At 37.5% G+C, this 20178-nt stretch overlaps 1 protein-coding gene across 1 annotated transcript in view; it reads right to left on the reverse strand.

The window, feature by feature from the left end:
* LOC139139540 (cubilin-like) overlaps nucleotides 1–20178 on the reverse strand; it is a 42039-nt gene that overhangs the window by 12515 nt on the left and 9346 nt on the right. Inside the window, exons 12-36 of the mRNA XM_070708453.1 lie at nucleotides 19687–19901; nucleotides 19200–19320; nucleotides 18619–18810; nucleotides 17961–18161; nucleotides 17185–17484; nucleotides 16849–16973; nucleotides 16121–16391; nucleotides 15228–15644; nucleotides 14668–15036; nucleotides 12051–12262; nucleotides 11668–11794; nucleotides 11102–11470; nucleotides 10484–10709; nucleotides 10074–10258; nucleotides 9091–9249; nucleotides 8303–8488; nucleotides 7691–7905; nucleotides 7287–7407; nucleotides 6411–6602; nucleotides 5756–5956; nucleotides 5227–5526; nucleotides 4674–4801; nucleotides 4186–4456; nucleotides 995–1396; nucleotides 187–537 (exon numbers count right to left, since the gene is read on the reverse strand). Of these exons, the coding sequence (XP_070564554.1) occupies nucleotides 187–537; nucleotides 995–1396; nucleotides 4186–4456; nucleotides 4674–4801; nucleotides 5227–5526; nucleotides 5756–5956; nucleotides 6411–6602; nucleotides 7287–7407; nucleotides 7691–7905; nucleotides 8303–8488; nucleotides 9091–9249; nucleotides 10074–10258; nucleotides 10484–10709; nucleotides 11102–11470; nucleotides 11668–11794; nucleotides 12051–12262; nucleotides 14668–15036; nucleotides 15228–15644; nucleotides 16121–16391; nucleotides 16849–16973; nucleotides 17185–17484; nucleotides 17961–18161; nucleotides 18619–18810; nucleotides 19200–19320; nucleotides 19687–19901 (5856 nt within the window). The remainder of the gene's footprint in view (nucleotides 1–186; nucleotides 538–994; nucleotides 1397–4185; nucleotides 4457–4673; nucleotides 4802–5226; nucleotides 5527–5755; nucleotides 5957–6410; nucleotides 6603–7286; nucleotides 7408–7690; nucleotides 7906–8302; nucleotides 8489–9090; nucleotides 9250–10073; nucleotides 10259–10483; nucleotides 10710–11101; nucleotides 11471–11667; nucleotides 11795–12050; nucleotides 12263–14667; nucleotides 15037–15227; nucleotides 15645–16120; nucleotides 16392–16848; nucleotides 16974–17184; nucleotides 17485–17960; nucleotides 18162–18618; nucleotides 18811–19199; nucleotides 19321–19686; nucleotides 19902–20178) is intronic.

Consider the following 20178-nt stretch of genomic DNA (forward strand, 5'->3'; position numbering starts at 1 on the left):
AATGAGTAATCCAGTGAATATATCATAGGAAAAAAATGTTGTTTACCATGACTCCAGCTTCAATCTCTTCAGTGATAAATCTTAGCACACACAGCTTTCAATATTTGTACCTCACAACATCGTTATGTTGCTGTCAAAGTCTTACCCTGTTTTCTGTCTGTGAGCCTAAAAAAAAGGGAATCCTACCTGCTTTGAAGGTAATAGAAAATCCCTCCTTCGTGGTGTCTGAATCAGTACTCCACAGAAGTTGTAATGAGTCTTCAGCAGTGGCATAGGTGCCCATGATTGAAGAGCCAGAAAACAGGAACAGGAGATTGGGCACATCATCTTCTACTGTGCCAACGTGAAGCAGATCATAGTGTTCTTCAGTGTCAAAACTGTTGATGCTTAGGTAGATGTGTTTGTTCATGTAGGCTGGAGACACGGACACTGTTCCTACACAGAGTTCATCATTGTTGTACTGTTCTGGGTAGCCTGGAGATGTGACTATCTCACCAGCTTCAGAATCTATGACCACATTGTACCTGCATGGATCATCTGGTGATAGACATAACATGGCAAATATACATTAGTAAACTGGAAAATACTCTATTGTATATGGTGAAAATATTTCACATCAAACATATATGTTGACCACATTGTAATGATTGATACACGTAGGATCTACACTACAGTTTCAATATATTTCACAGAAATTGTGATTTTTTGAACAGATTAATCATCAGTGCAGGCAGGGCATAAGATTATTGACTGGAGACCAAGAAATATCTAAGCCCTTCAACACTGCCCCATAGATATTGTTAGATACGAAGCTGGATATACATCAATGAATGGATTCAAAGGTACGTGCATGGACAAGTTAAAGGCCATTTTGGTCGGTTTCCTCTGTTACATGTTGCTAACAAGTACAAAATCTATGTAGAAAACATTGAATCATAATGTGTCACAGTGACCTCCAAATTGTCTGATTTCTTAAGTAATACTGATGGCTAACCTTCTAGTGAAATTTCCTTGAGTATGAGATGGAAACCTTTCATGTTAATATTTGCATCTGTGGTGAACGTGACCCACAGTTTGTCTCCTGTGGAGTACAATGGATTAGGAATTTCATTTCCTGATACTCTCAACTGGCTGGTGGTAAGATCTGTGTGGTCAAGGCCATTGCCAAGCTCAACCCAATCGAAGTACCACTCTGTCTCTATATCAATAAACGTGGCATTGATTCGAAGTTCACTATCAGTGGTGATGAGCCATACGCATGATAGATCATCAGCGTAGTTATCAGGGTAGCCTGGTGATGTCAGGTCGACGTAGCCATCAGCTGGAATGGTTAGGTTGCCACCACATTCCTCTATGCTTGGTGCTTCAGTTGGCATTGGTTTGTCAGTTGGTATGTCTGTGGATTAAAGAAAAGAGCACACACACATTCATTAATCACATGATCCATCATTTGACCAAATAATACATGCACATGATGGCTATTTTTAATATGAGTATATTGATACCTTCCACATGATGAGGTGCTAGTAAAATGATACAAATGATCTCTGAGCAAATTGCAATGAAGACTTTTAAGACATGGTAGGCTGTGAAAAGAAGTGGCAAGCTGCTCACTGATACACATGCTTCACTGCAGCGTAATAAGAATAGATTTTTGACCGCATAGTCACAGCCAATACAATCCCTCAATGTCTATGAGTTTGTCATTGCACATCATGGTACTGTAGCTTCATTAATTTTATTTTGATCAAAAAGTTATAAACTTTGGAATGTGAAAATAAATTAAAACGCATCTGTAATATTTTCATTTGTGATGAAATATATGGCAGCCACATGACATGTATCAAGGGTCACCAGCCTCGTGCAAAGTGCACAGGCAGGCATTTGTGGTGTGCTCAGGGCTATGGAACTGCCCTCATGGCAGGATGCCAGCCTTATGTTAACCCTTGAGGGCTGTAATTTTTCCTTCCAAAATTTTGGTATAACATTTCACAAATTTTTACGAATTTTTCTGTATTTTTTTGATAATTTTGGACCAAATGGACATCACATTTTATTGGCTAAAGTTTTTTGTCAACATAGTTTGCCAAAATTAGAAAAAATTGACTTGGGGAGATTTTATAAAGGCGACAAAAATAGACTTTGGCGCTTAAAGCCCGGGGCGAAATGGACCGGATCCGGATTAATGCCAAGTTTCGGTGGGCGTTTTGGGGCACGGCTCTGCATAATGAGTCTGTTGGTAACGGTTGCTATCGTTCGCATTATCTGCGTAATCTGTTTGCTCTCAACTCACGCTCTGACTATAAGCTTAGGTACAGCCTTCACAATACGCGAAAGAAAAAAGAAAGTAGGAAAAAATATCAATTTCCTAAAAACAGGAGCGTGTTGGCACTGTTGAGTTGATGTACTGAAGTTTTGCTGAGTTGATTCACTGAAGTTCTGGGGTCATCGTTCGAGAATGATTCTTCTACTGACCGCCATATCTACATACGGAATTGGCGCCATACGTAGTAAGCGTAGTGGAAATAATCATCAAGAAAGTAATAAACATAAACATTAAAAATAATCCGAAGCTGGTAATTTCGTATGTTGAAATCACGAATTACCGATCTAAACATTGACTGAGAAACACGGTCAGGAAAATGGTAGGAAACAGGTTAACGACGCGACGTCATGACCGATCGCTAAAATAGAAAAATAAGTTCACTACATCATGTATAGATATTTATATTTATATATATATTATATCTACTCTTTCATTGTTGTTTTTGCAAAACCTTTATTGTACTTTATGATCAAGATCCCAACTGGGATACGATTTCAATAAAGGCTTACTTTGACTTTACTTTACCATCACGGAAGGATCGAGATTTCCATGAATCTCGCGTACCACGATATCTGTAAGCGATCGAGGTCGGCTGCTCGGTTGCTTTGTCCCCGGACAACTCATCACGATCACGAGTTATGTTTATTTTCGGAGCAATGGGATGAACCGGGGACTGGGTTCATAGATATCTTCGTTATTGAAGAAATTGAAGTCCAACCTTTGTCGAAATCATACAATGTAGTGCCAACTCAATGAGCCGATCTCGGACACACGTATCAGTAGGCCTAAGCCTTTCAAAGAAGATCGGGTGATGACGCGTCGACGCTCACTTGCTCACCTTCAACTGACATTGACAAATACTGTTTTGATGTCTTTACAAGCTTTGTTTAATTCTCATAGCAGAAGTCCAAACGTTACTGGGGCAACCGGTATGTCAAAACCTTACCAATACCAACCCTCCGAACACGACATGTCATTGTGAGAACACGTGTAGCCTACATGTACAAACCATACGGCCGTTTTCAGGGCTAGCATTTATATCAAAAGCGACTGTAGCTTACCGGTACTTTCGGCCGTAGATTGTGGGGGGGGGGGGCTGTTTTAAAAAAGTGGCTCTCTTTGACTGACTGTAATTAAATTGATCATGGAGGCTACCGCCATGCTTTAATATTTAGTTGTTTTCGATGTCATTGTAAACTATGGACTCTGCCTGCAGTTCTGTAAAATACAGTGTACGCACTTTTCGCAAGGATACATCGTACCGGTACTGACTCATCTCTTGCTAAGTCACGACCGAAAATGGCTCACTTTCGCGATGTCATTGCATCATAAACGCTTGTTAGTAAATAGTTTATGACAACCACGACGTTTTCATCTTGTGTGCACGCCAATATACATGTAACTCTGAGCGTACACATGGTTTATTTACATCGTAATTATTCTCGTATCATCGTATGCACAGCAAATGTTTGACCAGTTTACACCTTTGCGCGTCACTGCATGATTGACAATTGTTTGAATCGCGGAACGACTGTTCCCTTGGGGCCATTCCTTTGTTACGAAAGCGATTTTTCCCCCAATCGTCGTAATTTTAAAGGCTTTGTGAAACTTTGCGGATACCTGTATGGCCTACGTGTTTATGAAACAGTCTATGTTTATGGTATGCCAATAATGTTTGTTTGACGAATTGTTTAGGCTGATTTTCACGGAGCGGTCTACCTTGCTGTTGCCAGTTGTCACTCAAGCGCCATTATGAATTTTCGATGAGTTGGGGGTCTTTTTATACCCCGCACCGGGGTTTAAAGGATTAAATAAAGACTTTGCTTGGCTTGGCCTAAAAGAAAAATAAAAGACTTCACCTGCTTGACTTTCTTCTATCTCAAGCAGGAATCCCCGGAAAGTAATAGACTGATCTGAAGTGAATGTGATCCATAGCATATCAGTCTGTGATTGCCACATCCTGAATGGTCTGAAGAAGCCAGAGATGCGGTGTTCTATGGTGTCTGAATCACTGTTGTCATTGCCTTCACCAATTTCCAGCCAGTCGTGCCACGTTTCAGTTCTAAGATCTCGCAGATGAACAATCAGGGTACTACTGGGTGAAGATGCAGTGATGTACCACTCACAGTACTGTCAGGGAAAATGGGATTGGTTGCAGTAAAGAAAGTAATGTTACACAGTTTTACATTGATTGTTTTAATTTCTACAGTTGAAGTAAACAAAGACCTGGTAAATGATCAATTCAGAGGTACTGAATTTAGTTGAAATATCAAACAACCATTGTTCAGATTAAATTCTGTGTCAACTATCTTTGCAGTTCTGAGAGAGAGCAAGTTCTCATACAGACCTCGTCATTGTCATAGTCATCTGGATAGTTGGGTGATGTGATCTGTACAAAGGCACTATCTTCTTTGGTTGTGTAATTTGCACCACACGGCTTCAATGATGGTTCTGTGGGCTCTGCTGGTTTGATTACTGGAAAAAGAAACAACATTATGAGACTCCTTAGCCTTGTATCATCAAATATCTGTTTTCAAGCTATATCTTCTACATTTCTTCTTCAAAATCAGATATTTTGTGGAAATGTTGAATACTTATTTCAATCACATAGTCATGACCATATCAGTCTATCCTGCTGACAGCTACTTCCATATTTATACAAATGGCAGAATAAATTATCCAGGAATGCTGTCAAATTAAAGTTTTTTCCTCTTGTTTATAAAACTTGAGGGAAGTGTATATGTAATATTAGTTATTACTAAATATCACCTGTTCCTTGTATCTTATCAGCATTAACATCATTTGTGCTTCTTCAGACACTGAACTTCATCCATGTCCGATATACTATAAATGACCCTCAAGCAGATATGCTATAAATTTCAGAAGGGACAAATCCTTACCTTCATGAGTAATAGCATACGCTGGTCCCACGTAACTCAACACTTGTCTTGATGTGACACCAGCCACATACACCACATATCTGGTGGAACTTTCCAAGTTTGTCAGAGTGACTTCATCACTGTCACCACCAGCAACATACTCATAGAAGTAACCTCCCAGCCAATCATATCGTCTGTATCTGACTCGGTAGCCAATCACATCACAGTTGTAGTCTGACACATCCCAGGTGACATGGACATCATAGGGTGAGAGGGCCTCTGCATAGACTGCCTGTACATTGATGTCTTCCCAGTCAAAGTCTGCAATGAAAACCCTCATGTTTAAAATTGGTGAAAACGTAACTTGTGTCATGAAGTCAAAATCAAAATTTCTTTACGGAAAATTGTGGCTATGTTAGTGTATCTGATTAACTTGTACAGTGGAAACTGTTCTGAGAAAAAGGTGTGTGAAAGAAATTTACCTCACTCTGAAATATATGAATCTGATATAAACAGCAATGACCATGAACAAAGACACTTGTGACATTACCTTTGGGGTTGAGTTCACAGACATATGGGAAAAGATCAGCACAGATTTCATCTTGCCATTTGTTCTCATCATCAACAACAGCACAGTCTTCATCAGTACCATTAGATGGTTGTCCATCTGCCCAGTTACTCAGATCCCACTCTGAGGAGTCTCTACAATCAACCCATCTCCATCGTCCTTCCACTGACCTGTCACTGTAACCTATAAGTACAAATCTCTCGTAACACATCTTTGCTGTGACAATGCACGTAAGCGTACCACTAACAGTATACAATCTGTGTCAGGTACTTTAACAACTCTTGTCCATGTACCGTACTGTTATCAATTATATCATACCAGAACATTGATGGTGCAAATGCTGCAATCTGATTGGTTGAGACATGAAAACAAACATGCTATATTTGCAATATAGCATGGCTGAAACTGGCATGAGCTCTCTGCTTGAGTAATTTCTCTTTTTGACGTTTTACACCCAGATTTCATTTTAATATTATGCTTGTGCACATATGTCATGAACGGGTCAAAATCTCATGGTATCAACATCGTTGGGTGTGGTTTATTGCTCAAACATCTTCTGAAAGTTGACAGTGAGTTTCTGTATAAGATAACTCTGTATAACTCTTGCTGTAACCCATGCAGTGAAGACAAAGCTTACCTATCCAATACTTGTTGGTGTTCATTTCTCTACTGACGTAGTCCAGTTCCACTTGATCATTGATGATGACAAGATCACCATTCTCAGTTGCCAAACAATCTTCCCTGCCTTCATCCCAGGGTTTGGGATCACTGACAAACTTGTAACATCTCTCTTGATTTCCAACCCAGTGTTTTTCATAGCCTTCTAGACCTAAAATGCAGCATAGAAAGAGTTTGAGTTGAACATCTGATGACAGGAGGTGATGTGAAGTGATATGGGAAACTTGACACATTGATCACTTTGGAACTAAATTGATCCACACAGCAAAGATACAAAGAAAAACACGTCTTTATAGGTGGGCAGAAATAGATACAGATATACAGACATTTATGCTAGCAATAGACATGTACTAATCCCAAAAGTTTCCTAAGCTGTGCATACTCACAAGTGAAAGACAAGTAAAATACTGTATCACTGTATTGTATACATATATACACATATATACCATCAACACACATTTATAATCCCAAAAGTTTACAAAGTTGTGCATACTCATCAATGAATGACTGTTAAAATACAACAGCATCATTGTATTGGTATACCGGTACATGTATGGCAACAGAGTTTCAATATATGTTGGCATGAAATGGACATATATCATTGAATTCACTGTGTACAACTTGTCTTTTTTAGCTTGGGTCTTTGCTCAAAACAGCATGTGTTTCAAAACAATAATCTCAATTACACTTGAGCCAAAAAATTAATAAACATCTCCAGTGATGTGTGTAAATGAAAACCAAAATGGTACAGAGATAGCACACAGCTAAAATACTGACATTATAATGTATCTACACAAAACCATTCACAGCTTTCATTGGTGGATGTTGTACTCACACTCAAAGTCAAACGTCAGATTGAATCCACTTTTGACAATACTCCAATCTGTCTTGAAACGTAACCACATCTCATTACCACTACTGACAATGGGGTCTGGAAGATCTGGACCGGTCAACTCCTGAAACAATATTCAACATTATCAAATCAATAACTCTCTCTTTTTATTTTTAATCCATAATCACAATCTGGGGCAAACTTTATGGTCCGTGATACTCTATTGCAATATGCTGCTGCATACCATCATAGAAAATAAACAAACTTAGATATGAATCAATGACGTCAAGCAATCAAATATAAAATCCATGATTTTGTTGTAAGTGGTTGAGGAATAAGTCATAACTTTGGAACTGAATGTATAGACATTTTCTCGCATCCATGGGACTATTGAAATAAAATCATACCACGTATTGGTCTGAGGTTGGATCAGTTCCCTCTCCAATGAGCAGTTTGTCATAGTCTGTTTCAAGGTTGAAGTCATTGAACGTTATCTTGATTCTCTGGTTTTCCCCCAGGCTAATGGTCCAGACACAGTCAGCATGGTTGGGATAGTCACTGGGATGGTTTGGTGATTTAATGACTCCAGGGTAAGAGTCAAAATCAACTCTTTGGCAGCCATCTGAGAACAAATGATAAAATATAATTCAGTGGCTCTATCATAGAAGAGATGCAGTGCAAATGACCTTAGGATATTTTGACATCACTAGGTGTTTGATATTTGATAAGGAAAATGACCTTGTGTGATTAATAGTTGACAAAATACACTTACATCATATACTGCTATTGACTGACAAAACACTGTGCAATTTGAAATTTTGTAATTTTTGGATTTCAAGTATTCATAACTTGCTGATAGTTTGTCAATTATTAAAAAGTCTTTGAGAATGTATTCTACTTTCGTGAATAGTGCTTTGAAGATTTCTAATTCTATGCATAATTGGGGAACAACCAACTATACGTGTTGAAAATTCATGCAATCCTGCATGTAGGTATGAGAAAACAGGACACTGCCTTACCATCATAGAGATCAATCTGAAATCCATTCCTGACAATGGTATTATCAGTTCTGAATGTCATCCAGATCTGATCAGTACCAGTGTAGAAAGTAGTTGCATCATGGGAGCCCGACGCATGCAACATTCTGGTTGTCAGCTCAAGAGGGTTATCACCAGATCCAACATCCACAAAGTCATAGTATGGTTCTGTACAGAGACAAAGATGTAAGGACTTAATTTAATATAAATATGAGGCATTTTTTAGAGTACCTATGATGGTCCTCTACTGCAAAACTTGAAAATATCTTTTCAATGCCTGACAATATGATTTGTTGCATCATTTCCAACTGCAAATGAAGTGCAATCAACAACGATTGCTGAACAAAGTACAGAGTGGGCATATCCTCCATGTAACAACAGTTGACTCTCTTAGAACCTTTCTTCATTTTCTGAAGCGTTGCTGTGGTGTACCTACACACAGAATGTCATCCGCATGTTTTCAACCCTTCCTGCTGGATGCGGAGGGTTTCAATTGACATACCGGTATAAGCTGAAAGCAAATGTGTTTTTGAGCTGAAACAAGACGATTTTGTCAAGTTTACTCTGACGGTATGTATGTGGTTCGCTTTGATTGTCGAGCTGTCAAATAGCTTAATCCAACCAAATAATTATAAGCACAAGACAATAGCAAAATTTGATATTTTTATGTATTTCTGTTTGTCAATACACAGTGTACAATGCATCCCTATACAATTTTTTAATATTGTGAGGTTGATATCAGTAAGGCTGGTTGCATTAAAAGAACATACCTGTGTCAAAGTCAATGACAACTGCATGTATGTTTTGTCCAGTTTCTGCTGTAATCTTCCACTCACAGAATGTGTTGTGATCATAAAGATTGGGATAATATGGTGATTGTATTGTAGCCATGCCACCAAGTGGAATACGAACATTTTCATTCAGGCAGTCTGTAAGGGAGCAAAATAACAAAACAGAGTTACAATCCTAGCTCCTAAGGAGACAATTTCAGCATCATGTAAATAGTAAAAATTGTAATGAATAACATGATTCCTCCATGACCAGTATACTATTGAAATATTTCTTCAAATGTAATGAAAAGTTTTGCTGTAACTTACTTTCACTCAATCAAATAAAATCTGACACTTGTATTATTCTACTCAATAACATTCAATATAATACAGGCTATATTTGCCTGTCACACCTGCTGTATTTGCTTGTTTTCACTGCGTGGCATTAAATTTAAAATTGGCTTTCTTGCCTATTTTCACTCATTAAAATTCCATTTAAGGCAGTATGCACCTCAAAAGTAAAAGACTTAAACTTTTGCTTAAAATTTCATCAAGGAATCTTTCAACCATTCTCTTTCAAAATCAAGAATAAAAATCGGGGATCACTGTGCAAATTCGGGTACCAGAGAAACAAATAACCAATGATTTACTGATATTTCAAATTCAAAATGGCCGCCATCCCTGTGTTCACACTATGGAGAACAATAAAATTTTCGAATTTCAAAAAACTAAGCCGGTGAAAAGTTTTCTTATACCAAGAGCTTTAAAATGAACCCCCACAAGTGGTAAATCAGAAAAGAATTGTTAATGTTTGAGAGTCCGAATATCTGTCCCGAGGCGCATTCTACCTTAAGACCTGCTACATTTGGGTTCTCTTACTGACAGTCAATTGGTTGTGTTAGCCTGATTTAAACTCAAGACCTGCTTCATTTAGCTCCATAAGCACACACTGTCACACCCATTTGAGGTAATTGTAACATTACCTTGTTCTTCTTGCAGAGTCAGTCTAAACCCTGGATAAGTCACAGACTCATCAGTGATGAAGACTAACCACATCTTATCAGTCAGTGTGGTGTGTGGTCTTGGTAATCTGGATCCAGACTCTCTTCTGACTCGTGATCTACGCAGTGTAGAGTCCAGGCCATCACCAAGTTCTAGGTAATCAAACCTGTCAATCAAATCATTCAATCTGTAATGGCATCCTTGACCAAGATTATATATTTTGGCCTGAGAATGTTTCACTTAACTATTTATACATAGAAATATTCGGAAAGTGTTGTCTTCTAGAGCATATTAACAATCAAGTATATACTATATCAGTAATTTGGGGACAAAACAAAAACTTTTAATTTGTATTTATCATTGATAAAAAAAACACTTTTCCAATCCTTACCTGTGTTCTGTATAAAAGTCATAGAAGATCACCCTGATTCTTCTACCAGGTGTTGTGGTATTCACTGTCCATTCACAGTGGAGATTGTTATCATAGTCTGAAGGATAGTTTGGTGATGTCACACTCAATTCTCCATCAGCTGGTACAATGATATGCTCACCACAGACTGGTGGTGTTACTGGTGTTGGAGTAGGTGGTACAGTGGGCTTGGGCTCTGATGTGTCAGCTGTAGAACAAAAAACATTCTTGGTAATTATTCAAATTAAAGCATACCGGTACCTGGTATGTATACCAGTATTTTACCTACAGATGGCACCACAAAACTCAAAAATTCAATAAGAGTTTACAGAGTTGATATAAATTATGAATTAAACCCAAATGTGAAAAGTTGGTGCACGTGTGCCCTTGAAATACATCTATTCATTTTTAACAAAGTTCCCTTGACCAAAAAGACAGCCATCTAGTTGAACTCCTGGTTGAATCCTTGCAATTGTAAACAAACATTACACTAAATTTTTCTCACAAATCAAGATTACACTTTTTTCCTTTTTTTATTGCTGAGGTGAAGTTTATGATCAAACTAGCCTAATTACTCTTGAAATAGCAGTGAAAACTTACTAATATTGACAACTTCGATCTGCAATAGGAAACCTCTATAATTGATGTCCTCATCCGTAATGAAACTTATCCACAACTCTGTATCCATGGAAACCAGTAATGAAGGCAGTTTGTCTCCAGAGTGATGCAGGATCCTGGTTGCTATGTCACTATCATCCAGTCCATCTCCAACATCAACCCAATCATAGCCATCTTCTGTCATAAAGTCTCGGAAAGTCACTGTCATTCTGGTGTTTTCAGGCGAAGTGATGTTCCATCGACAGTGATCACTGTCATAATAGTTGGATGGATAATTGGGTGACTGGATTACCAGGATGGAGTCATGCTTGGCTTCAAGGTTGCCACCACAGGGCTTAGCAGGCAGGATATCTGCAAATACAATTCATATGAGTTAGAAACAAAACACTGATGCAAAAATTAGTGTAAGTTTTTGTAAAAGACACCTTTGCACGATGGCACACATAGATTTCATTTCTCATGCTCCAGGACCTGTACTAGACACAACAAAGTTGACATAATGGCAACAATACGCTTCCATACAGATTCAAGATACCAAATATCTTTACCTTCAGTGTATTCTTTGAATGAGAGATCAAATCCACTGCCACTGATTGTTGTATCAGCAGTAAATACCAATAATGCAGTGTCTGAGTTGATGATAGTGGTCTTGGGCAGATCCTCTCCTGTCAATTCCTGCCGAAAAACATCAAACTTTAAGTAAGGCAAGATCAAATATGAAAACTTAGAAAACTATTTTTAGCTACCGTAGATCAGATGGCAGAATGTGAGTCAGTTTTTGGTGTTTACAGTTATCTGCAGCGATCTAATGGAAGAAATATAATGTTTTGTACAGGGAGAGAAATAGAATTTCAAGGCAGAATTAAATTACATTGACTTCTGGAAACTCTTATGCCTCATGCTGAACAAAAGCTAAACAATGTGTTCTTACCACAACAGTGGAGGCATCTTCACTGCTTCCTTCATAGATGTAGAGATAATCATAACCATCTTCAAGATGGAAATCTCGGAATGTGATTTCAATGAAGCTGCCGGAATTGACATGGATCATCCATGAACAGTGGCTTCCATGTGGATAGTTCATTGGATACAATGGAGATCTGATGTCATTGGGTGCAGTCAAATGTCCACCACAGGGATCAGCTGTATGATAAATAAATATTAGATGAGGCTTAAGGAGATCATAAAATCCAATTCAAGTCTACATACATGATATGCAGCGGCATAACGGCATACATGGCTCTGTATTACTGTAATGCACTCATTATAAGTCTAAAAATAGCGCCAATGGCACTTGATCACAACTGGCACATTGTGAAACTACTCATAATTAATGAGGTACAATATGTGGCGTCATGCGGTGTCCCATCATACCATATATGAAGGGTGTAGCACTTGTGGTTACTGTATGGACTTGTATGGACAATATGTATATTTCAGGTCAAATGTCACTGAGGTCATGTGACATTTTGTCAAAAAAATTGAATTGCTAAGTCATCCCTATATACCAAAAATCAGACCTAGCTCTATTGGCTCGCTCAAAATTAGATATGCACATAATTAATGAGGTATAATATGTGGCGTCATAAGGTGTCCCATCATACCATATATGAAGGGTGTAGCACTTGTGGTTACTGAGTTATGGACAATATGTATATTTGAGGTCAAAGGTCACCGAGGTCACGGGAGATTTTGTCAAAATATTTTATATATCTGCGTGAACGGAGGGACATGACCCAATCTATAAGGCCCTGGACTTCATCCATGGGGACTAAAAACTGTGTCACTGAATCCTTTTTGCAATATGAATATGATGACAAACTAAATTTTTATTTTACTTGGCCTTATATACATGGGATTCTATAGACAGCTGACTTATACATGGTAGTCTATGGTGGTGTAAACTAAAAAGTCCTCTAACATGGCCAAATCGACGTGCATCTGTATGGGGTAGGGTACTATCCTTGTGCAAAGTTTGAAAGAAATTGACCAGGGCATGTCTGAGATATCTGCGTGAACAGACGGACGGATGCACACACGGACGCAGGCACGCACACACGGACATGACCAAACCTATAAGTCCCCCGGACGGTGTCCGTGGAGACTAATTAGACAGACCACGAAGTCAATGAGCAACATACAGCTGAAAGACTATTTTTCACATTGCGATTTTAAGCCCATTTTATGAGAAAAGGGACATGTATATGTATATGGAGAAAACAGCAGAAGACATATTTGTAAATTGTTTGTTAAGTGACAATCATATGTGCACTCTTGAAATTTTGTGGTTATAAGGTATAACAGTAGTGTAAGAATAATGAGGTTAGAATAAGTTAGTAAAGCTAAGTTGACAGTAATTAAGATTACAAAATTTATACACTAAGCTGAGGAAATCTGAATGAAATAAATGTTGAAAAGTAGCAAAGTCATGGTCATCTTTTGTCTAATACCTTGTGTAAGTTCATGAACTTTACATAAATCTTGCTATAGATTTGTTGCTAATGGGCAATAACTGTGTTTCAGATCATTTGAGAGCAATCCATCCATGACAGGTTTAAATTGTAATATACTTCTAATTAAAGGAGAGCAACTTCTCAAATAATTTTTTCCCTGTAATTTCCTGTGAGAACACATGGACATGCGTAGGACTCTATGCTGGTGCTACCTTGCAACTTGTCATGGCATTGTCTAACCTGTTCACCCCAATTTCCTGTAGACAGGTCCACACTCACCATTGATAACAATGGGTTTGGGCCATACCATGGTAGTGAAAGACTGTAACATGTGAGGTCATGGATACTTAATCTCAGGAATGTCAAAGTCTGTATATTGACTCAAGGATGTTTACATAACAAATGCTTAGGGTCATCTCAAAAGTGAGAATCTAAACTATGAAATATGGTTTTTTTTATTGCTTTTGATACCCAAAAGAGCATAGAAATCTCTTATACTTTGAATCAGCCATCCTGCATATTTCTAACATTCATCAAAACCTCATTTCTGTTCCACAACTCATAAAACAGTCCACAATGCAGGATTGGTGTACATTCCAAAACTACATATATGAAAGACCCCTAAAATCAATTAGTTAAAAGGGGGTTAGAAATTTCCCAAAACTATATAACCTCCGCTCCGTTTGGCTCAATTTTTCGGAATTGGAACCTTGGAACCAGTCTATGTATTGGTACCAAATATCAACGCAGTCTGTTCAGCAGTTTTTGACTTTTTGTCGTTTACGGAAATGGACGACATAAAACACCGGTTGAAACCACCTCTATATCACAACTTCCAGTTGTGATAAATATAACACCTCCAATGAAAATGAACAATGACTGCAAGATGGCTAACGTAGACAGAGCTTTAGAAAATCACAAAAGAAATACTGGACAGAGCAGTTTAAGAGGTAATTCCTAAGCAGCAATACCTGTTTTCACTATGGACAAATGTTCATGATTATTGCCTGACACACATTCAGATGTTGTAACCTGTAGATATGATACATGTATGTGTAAAAATCAACCAACATCTATGAAGAGACAGTTTCTTACCTGTGAAGTATGTGACATTGAATCCTTTACCAGTGATGGAGAGATCACTGGTCCACAGGGACCATAATTCTGTTTTGTCAGTGAAGTAAGACTCTCCTTGTTGATTTCCAGAGAAACGGTACAATGTGGATGAGAAATCCAACTCATTTGAACCAGCGCCAACTTCTAGCCAATCAAAGTTCATCTCTGTATCCAACTCAGTCACATGGATGTAAATATGCAAATTTGGTGTTCCTTCATCATCATCGATGTCAATATTCCAAAGACAGTGTTCATTGTCGTCGTAGTTGTCTGGGTAGTTGGGTGATGTGATGGCAACAGAGGATCCAACTGATGCAGGCAGGGTAAGGGATTCACCGCAATCTGGTTCTGAAAATAATGACATTCAACAGAAAGTCAGAATTTACATAAGATTTACTTACATTGCAAATTATAAAATAAAACCACTTGACTTTTCTGAAATGTGAAATAAATAACTTTATAATTCAAAAAGATAACAAAATACTGTTATATAAACCACTTTATAAAAACTAAAAACAAAAGATAGAAAAAGTACTTACCTTCTGTAATTTCAGACAACATAACATAGAAACCTTGTCTAGTGCCAGAATAATCTGATGTGAATGTTACCCACACTCTATCACCAATGGAAGTTACTGAGTTGGGTGGTTCACTAGAGTAGTCACCAGACACTCTCACTATAGAAGTTGATAACTCCATATGATTAGCTCCATTTCCAACTTCAAAATAATCATGGCAGTACTCAGTGTCAAAGAAGATGAAAGTCACATCAATTCTGTTACCAGTTTCTGTCTGATAGTACCACACACAGTTCATATCATTGTCATAGTTGTCAGGATAGTTGGGTGATGTCAGATTCAGATAGCCATTTGCAGGAATTGTGTGGTTACTGCCACATTCTACAACTGCTGGTGGGTCATCTGTCGGCTGTGGCTTTGGTGTGGGTACGGTTGCATCTGGTAATGAATGAAGTACAGAAAGAGTGAGAAATGAGACAGAGAAATCCCTTACAGGTATTTTAAAACCATTTTGTATGACAAACTCCTCTGCAACTTTTCAAAATTTCAAATGCTTCTCCTCGTGGTGACCATACCATTAACAACTATAGAGGTTTATATGAAATAATATGCAGGTATTTCTCCCTTGTACAAAATATGCCAGAATCAATCAGACTTGCAATGATTTTAGTGTAATTTTAATCATAATTGATAAATAACAAGCTGTCATTCCTGAAGCTTATTTTTTTATTTTTTTAAAGTTGAGTTCTTGCAGAACCAGCACATCCATATTAAAAATTTTTTTACTTGATTTTGGGACAGATCTTGTTGCCATCGACATCAATATAAATGTAACACAAAAAATGCGTGTCAACAACATTAATGGTAGTATTGTTCCTTGCACAAAAAGAAAGCATAAAGGAGCCATAACTTACCTTCATCAACTTCTTCAATTTCCAGAAGAAATCCTCTGTATCTGAAGCTACTATCAGTTGTAAATGTCAGCCATATTTGATGTGTAGATGATGTCCAGTATTCAAATGGTGCGATAAAACCCGAGACACTGTGTACTACTGAGTCTCTGTCACTGTTGTCACTTCCTTCTCCAATGTCAACCACATCAAACCATCGTTCAGTGACAAAATCACGGATGTGTACAATCAGTACCTTGCCTTCTGTGGATCCCTCCACATACCATTCACAGTACTGCAAAAAAGATATGATTTAAAGTTACAATCTTCATAGGTTTGAACTGCCTGTGTTCTCAGCAAATAACCTACACAGGCATTGTACAGGTCAGTTCTTACATTAGATAAGCAAGCTTCTGTTTCTGAGTTCATGATGCATGTATAAGTACATATTTTGATTGTGTTTCCCAAGTTCATTTGCACTCATCAATTTTGTTCCATTTTGCTTTTCAAATAGAGACATGTGTCAGCTAACAAATTACCACAGCTATTCATTTAGTACAAAAAGCTATGTATAACAATCATTCTTTACTCAGTCTTATACCTGTTGACTGAGAAACTTTTGAAGTGATCAATCAGAAGCAGCCACTGTTAACAGCAATACAGCAATGAAATAGAACGTCTTCAACAATAAAACTACAAAAAAGACCCCAAAGACTATAAATGATGTTTTCACATGTTCCTAGAAAACTTACTGAGTTGTGGTCATATCTGTCGGGATAATTAGGAGATGTTATTTGGACCATATTTCCATCTTTAGTTGAATAGTTTCCACCACATGGTTTGTCTGGCTCTACTGGAGGCTCTGGAGGCTTGACAACTGTCAAACAGAAATTAAAAAATGCTCAATACAAAACTGTTGATAGACCAATAACTTACAAAATTATTATCAAATCTGTATTTGGCTATCATTACTACTAAGGTTCAATAATGTGATCCAGTACTTGAACTCTTTCATACACCACAAAAAAGATCCATAAGTATCCTACACTATTAACATTACAACTGAAAATTCTGCATACAAGTCTTACCTTCATGGGTCTGTGCATAAGCCGGTCCCACATAACTTAACCTCTGTCTTGATGTGACACCAGCCACATACACAACATATCTAGTGGAACTTTCCAAGTTTGTCAGAGTGATTTCATCACTGTCACCACCAGCAACATACTCATAGAAGTAACCTCCTAGCCAATCATATCGCCTGTATCTGACTCGGTAGCCAATCACATCACAGTTGTATTCTGACACATTCCAGGTGACATGGACATCATAGGGTGAGAGGGCCTCTGCATAGACTGCCTGTACATTGATGTCTTCCCAGTCAAAGTCTGCAATATCAGAGCAAACCAAATGGCATGATAGATTATTTCAAAAAGGAAAGCAATCTTTAGAAAGAGTGAAGCAATATTACACAGTGATTTCATGCACAGTAGCACATACTTTTTTGTATTCCTAAAATAAGTTACAAAAATATTTAACATCGAGCTCAAAAACATGCATACATGTATGACATAATTTGACTGCCAGAAACATCTGTAAAACATAATTGTCTACAGCATAACTGTTAATTGGCATATTGTTTTGGACTTATTATTTTTTTCGTTTATACAGTCCTTTTTATATATGGAACTTTAAATAAGAAAACCAGGGTGGCTTTACACTAATTGATTTTGATCTCTGTTAACCATTACAGCTTTAATTCAAACCTTGACAAGCATAAAGCACGTTACATTACATGCAGAGGAAGCTGCTACCTAAATAAAAAGATTTTTTTGGCAATGCTCAAAAATCTGTGAAAACTTACCTTTAAAGTATATTTTACATACATATGGTAGAGGGTTGTTACAATCTCTATCTTCCCACTTATTGTTGGAATTAGTGATGGCACAATCTTCATCAGTACCATTGGTGGGCTGTCCCGGAGCCCAGTTGCCAAGATCCCACTCTGAAGAGTCTCGACAGTTAAGCCAACGCCATCTTCCCTCCACTGACAAATCAGTGTAACCTTAAGAAAAATTTGAAATTCAAGACAAACTCTTTTATTTGTCTATAGTGTTCACTGTATGTCCATCAAAGACATTAGAGCTCCACTAAAGACAACAACTGACATGCCTACACGTTGACATGAAGATTTGCTTTCCAACATAGCAGATAAATCATAAAGTGAGAAGGAATGGCTAAACCAAACTAACATTGCCACTGTAAGATTTGATAAATATCAAAGTTGTACACAGTCTAAGTAACGTGATAACATTTCTGTAGCTATATAGTTGCGATACCAGCCATCCATTCATTTGATATACAATGGGTATAAACATAAAATATATCTTGAGTAGCAGTCATAAATCATTCCGTGGCATCATTTTGTTGCCATATATCTTCATGATATGTAATTGATACAAGCTAGCTCCTCAAAATTATTTATCTTGATTATGTTTTATTATTGCTATCAACACCCATACCTATCCAGTATTCCACACTGTTCATCTTTCCACTGACAAATTCCAGCTCTTCTTGACTGTCAATGATGACTAACTCTCCATGGAGGGTTGCCAAACAATCTTCCCTTCCTCCATACCAAGGTTTTGGATCAGCTACAAACTTGTAACACCTCTCTTCACCTTCAACAATGTGATATTCATAACCCTGTGGACCTGAAAACAAATTTCACAGACAAAATAAGACTTATTTTGTGACACGTAATTTAAAATTGCTCCTGATAAGTCCGGTCTTTTTTTCAATTGTGAGATAAGACCTGGAACAGTGGTATGAGTAGATAGGCTCACAATGGTACATGTTAAGTGTCAATCTGAGTTTCAATTAACACTATAATACTTAGAATATATGCGGATTTCAACACCAAGTGTAAATAGTTTCAAAAGAATATTTTGCACTCTTTAACTGAATAATTCTACACCATTTTGACTTCTTCAACAACATATACTAATTACAAACATGTGAGGCATTTTAGGTGCATGACAGAAACCGAAAATGAATTGCTTTAGTCCTGAAAGCACTGTTCCCTGTTGCAAAAACAACTTACAAATGGCTGTGTAGGTGATGTTAAAGCCAGTATCAACACCAGTCCTGTCACTGCGGAATCTCAGCCAAATCTCACTCTCATAAAAGATGAGGTCATCACGTGGTTCAGTTCCAGTGTAGATCTGAAATTATGAAGTTGACATTGGCTTATAGTATATCTCTCCCTGCAGCCTGTGTAGTTCATAGTTCATATCTCCATATTACATGATTTTAATGGAAATACAACATTTAAACAACTTTTGCAAGCACATCTATCTTTGGAAAATGTTTTTCAGAATTTGAATGTGAGTCCACAAATAGGAATATCGATTCTATAATCTAAGGCAGTCAGTATTGTGCTGCATATTTGTACAAGTGAAGTTGATAAATCATCTACCAATAACATTACAGTGTAACTTTTTTTCTACTTACAAACGAAGATTAACAGTACAGGTACAAGCAAAAACACTAAACTGTAATAAACATTCACGACATAAGTTTCAACTTACATGAGTTGGTGTGGAGTTTGGGTCATTGCCTATTCCAATGAACAGGAAGTCATGTCCAGTCTCCAGACGGAAGTGATTAAAAGTTAGCTTGACACCTCGTTCATCTGGCATGGACAACAGGGACACACAGTCAGCATTGTTGGGATAATTTTCAGGATGCAGCGGGGAGAGGATCTCACCAGAAGTGTTAGTGTAAGTTTCAGTCACACATCCATCTGCATTGAAGAAGAAATTGAAGAAAACATTGTAAAATTATACCACAACATGACACAGCATAGAAACTTTACATAGCACCTGATGAACTATTTTGTGATCCTAAATTTTCTTCATATTTTGAAATATTATATTCCAACAACTACACATACGGTACTGACATGATGGACCTGACGGAAAAGATAATTAACTTACGGAATATAATTTTGAAAATGCTACATTACAAACAATCTTATGAATTGACATTGCTGCACATGTTAACCTCTCAATATAAATGCC

Source organism: Ptychodera flava, chromosome 8, assembly GCF_041260155.1.
Source record: "Ptychodera flava strain L36383 chromosome 8, AS_Pfla_20210202, whole genome shotgun sequence".
Lineage (NCBI taxonomy): Eukaryota > Metazoa > Hemichordata > Enteropneusta > Ptychoderidae > Ptychodera > Ptychodera flava.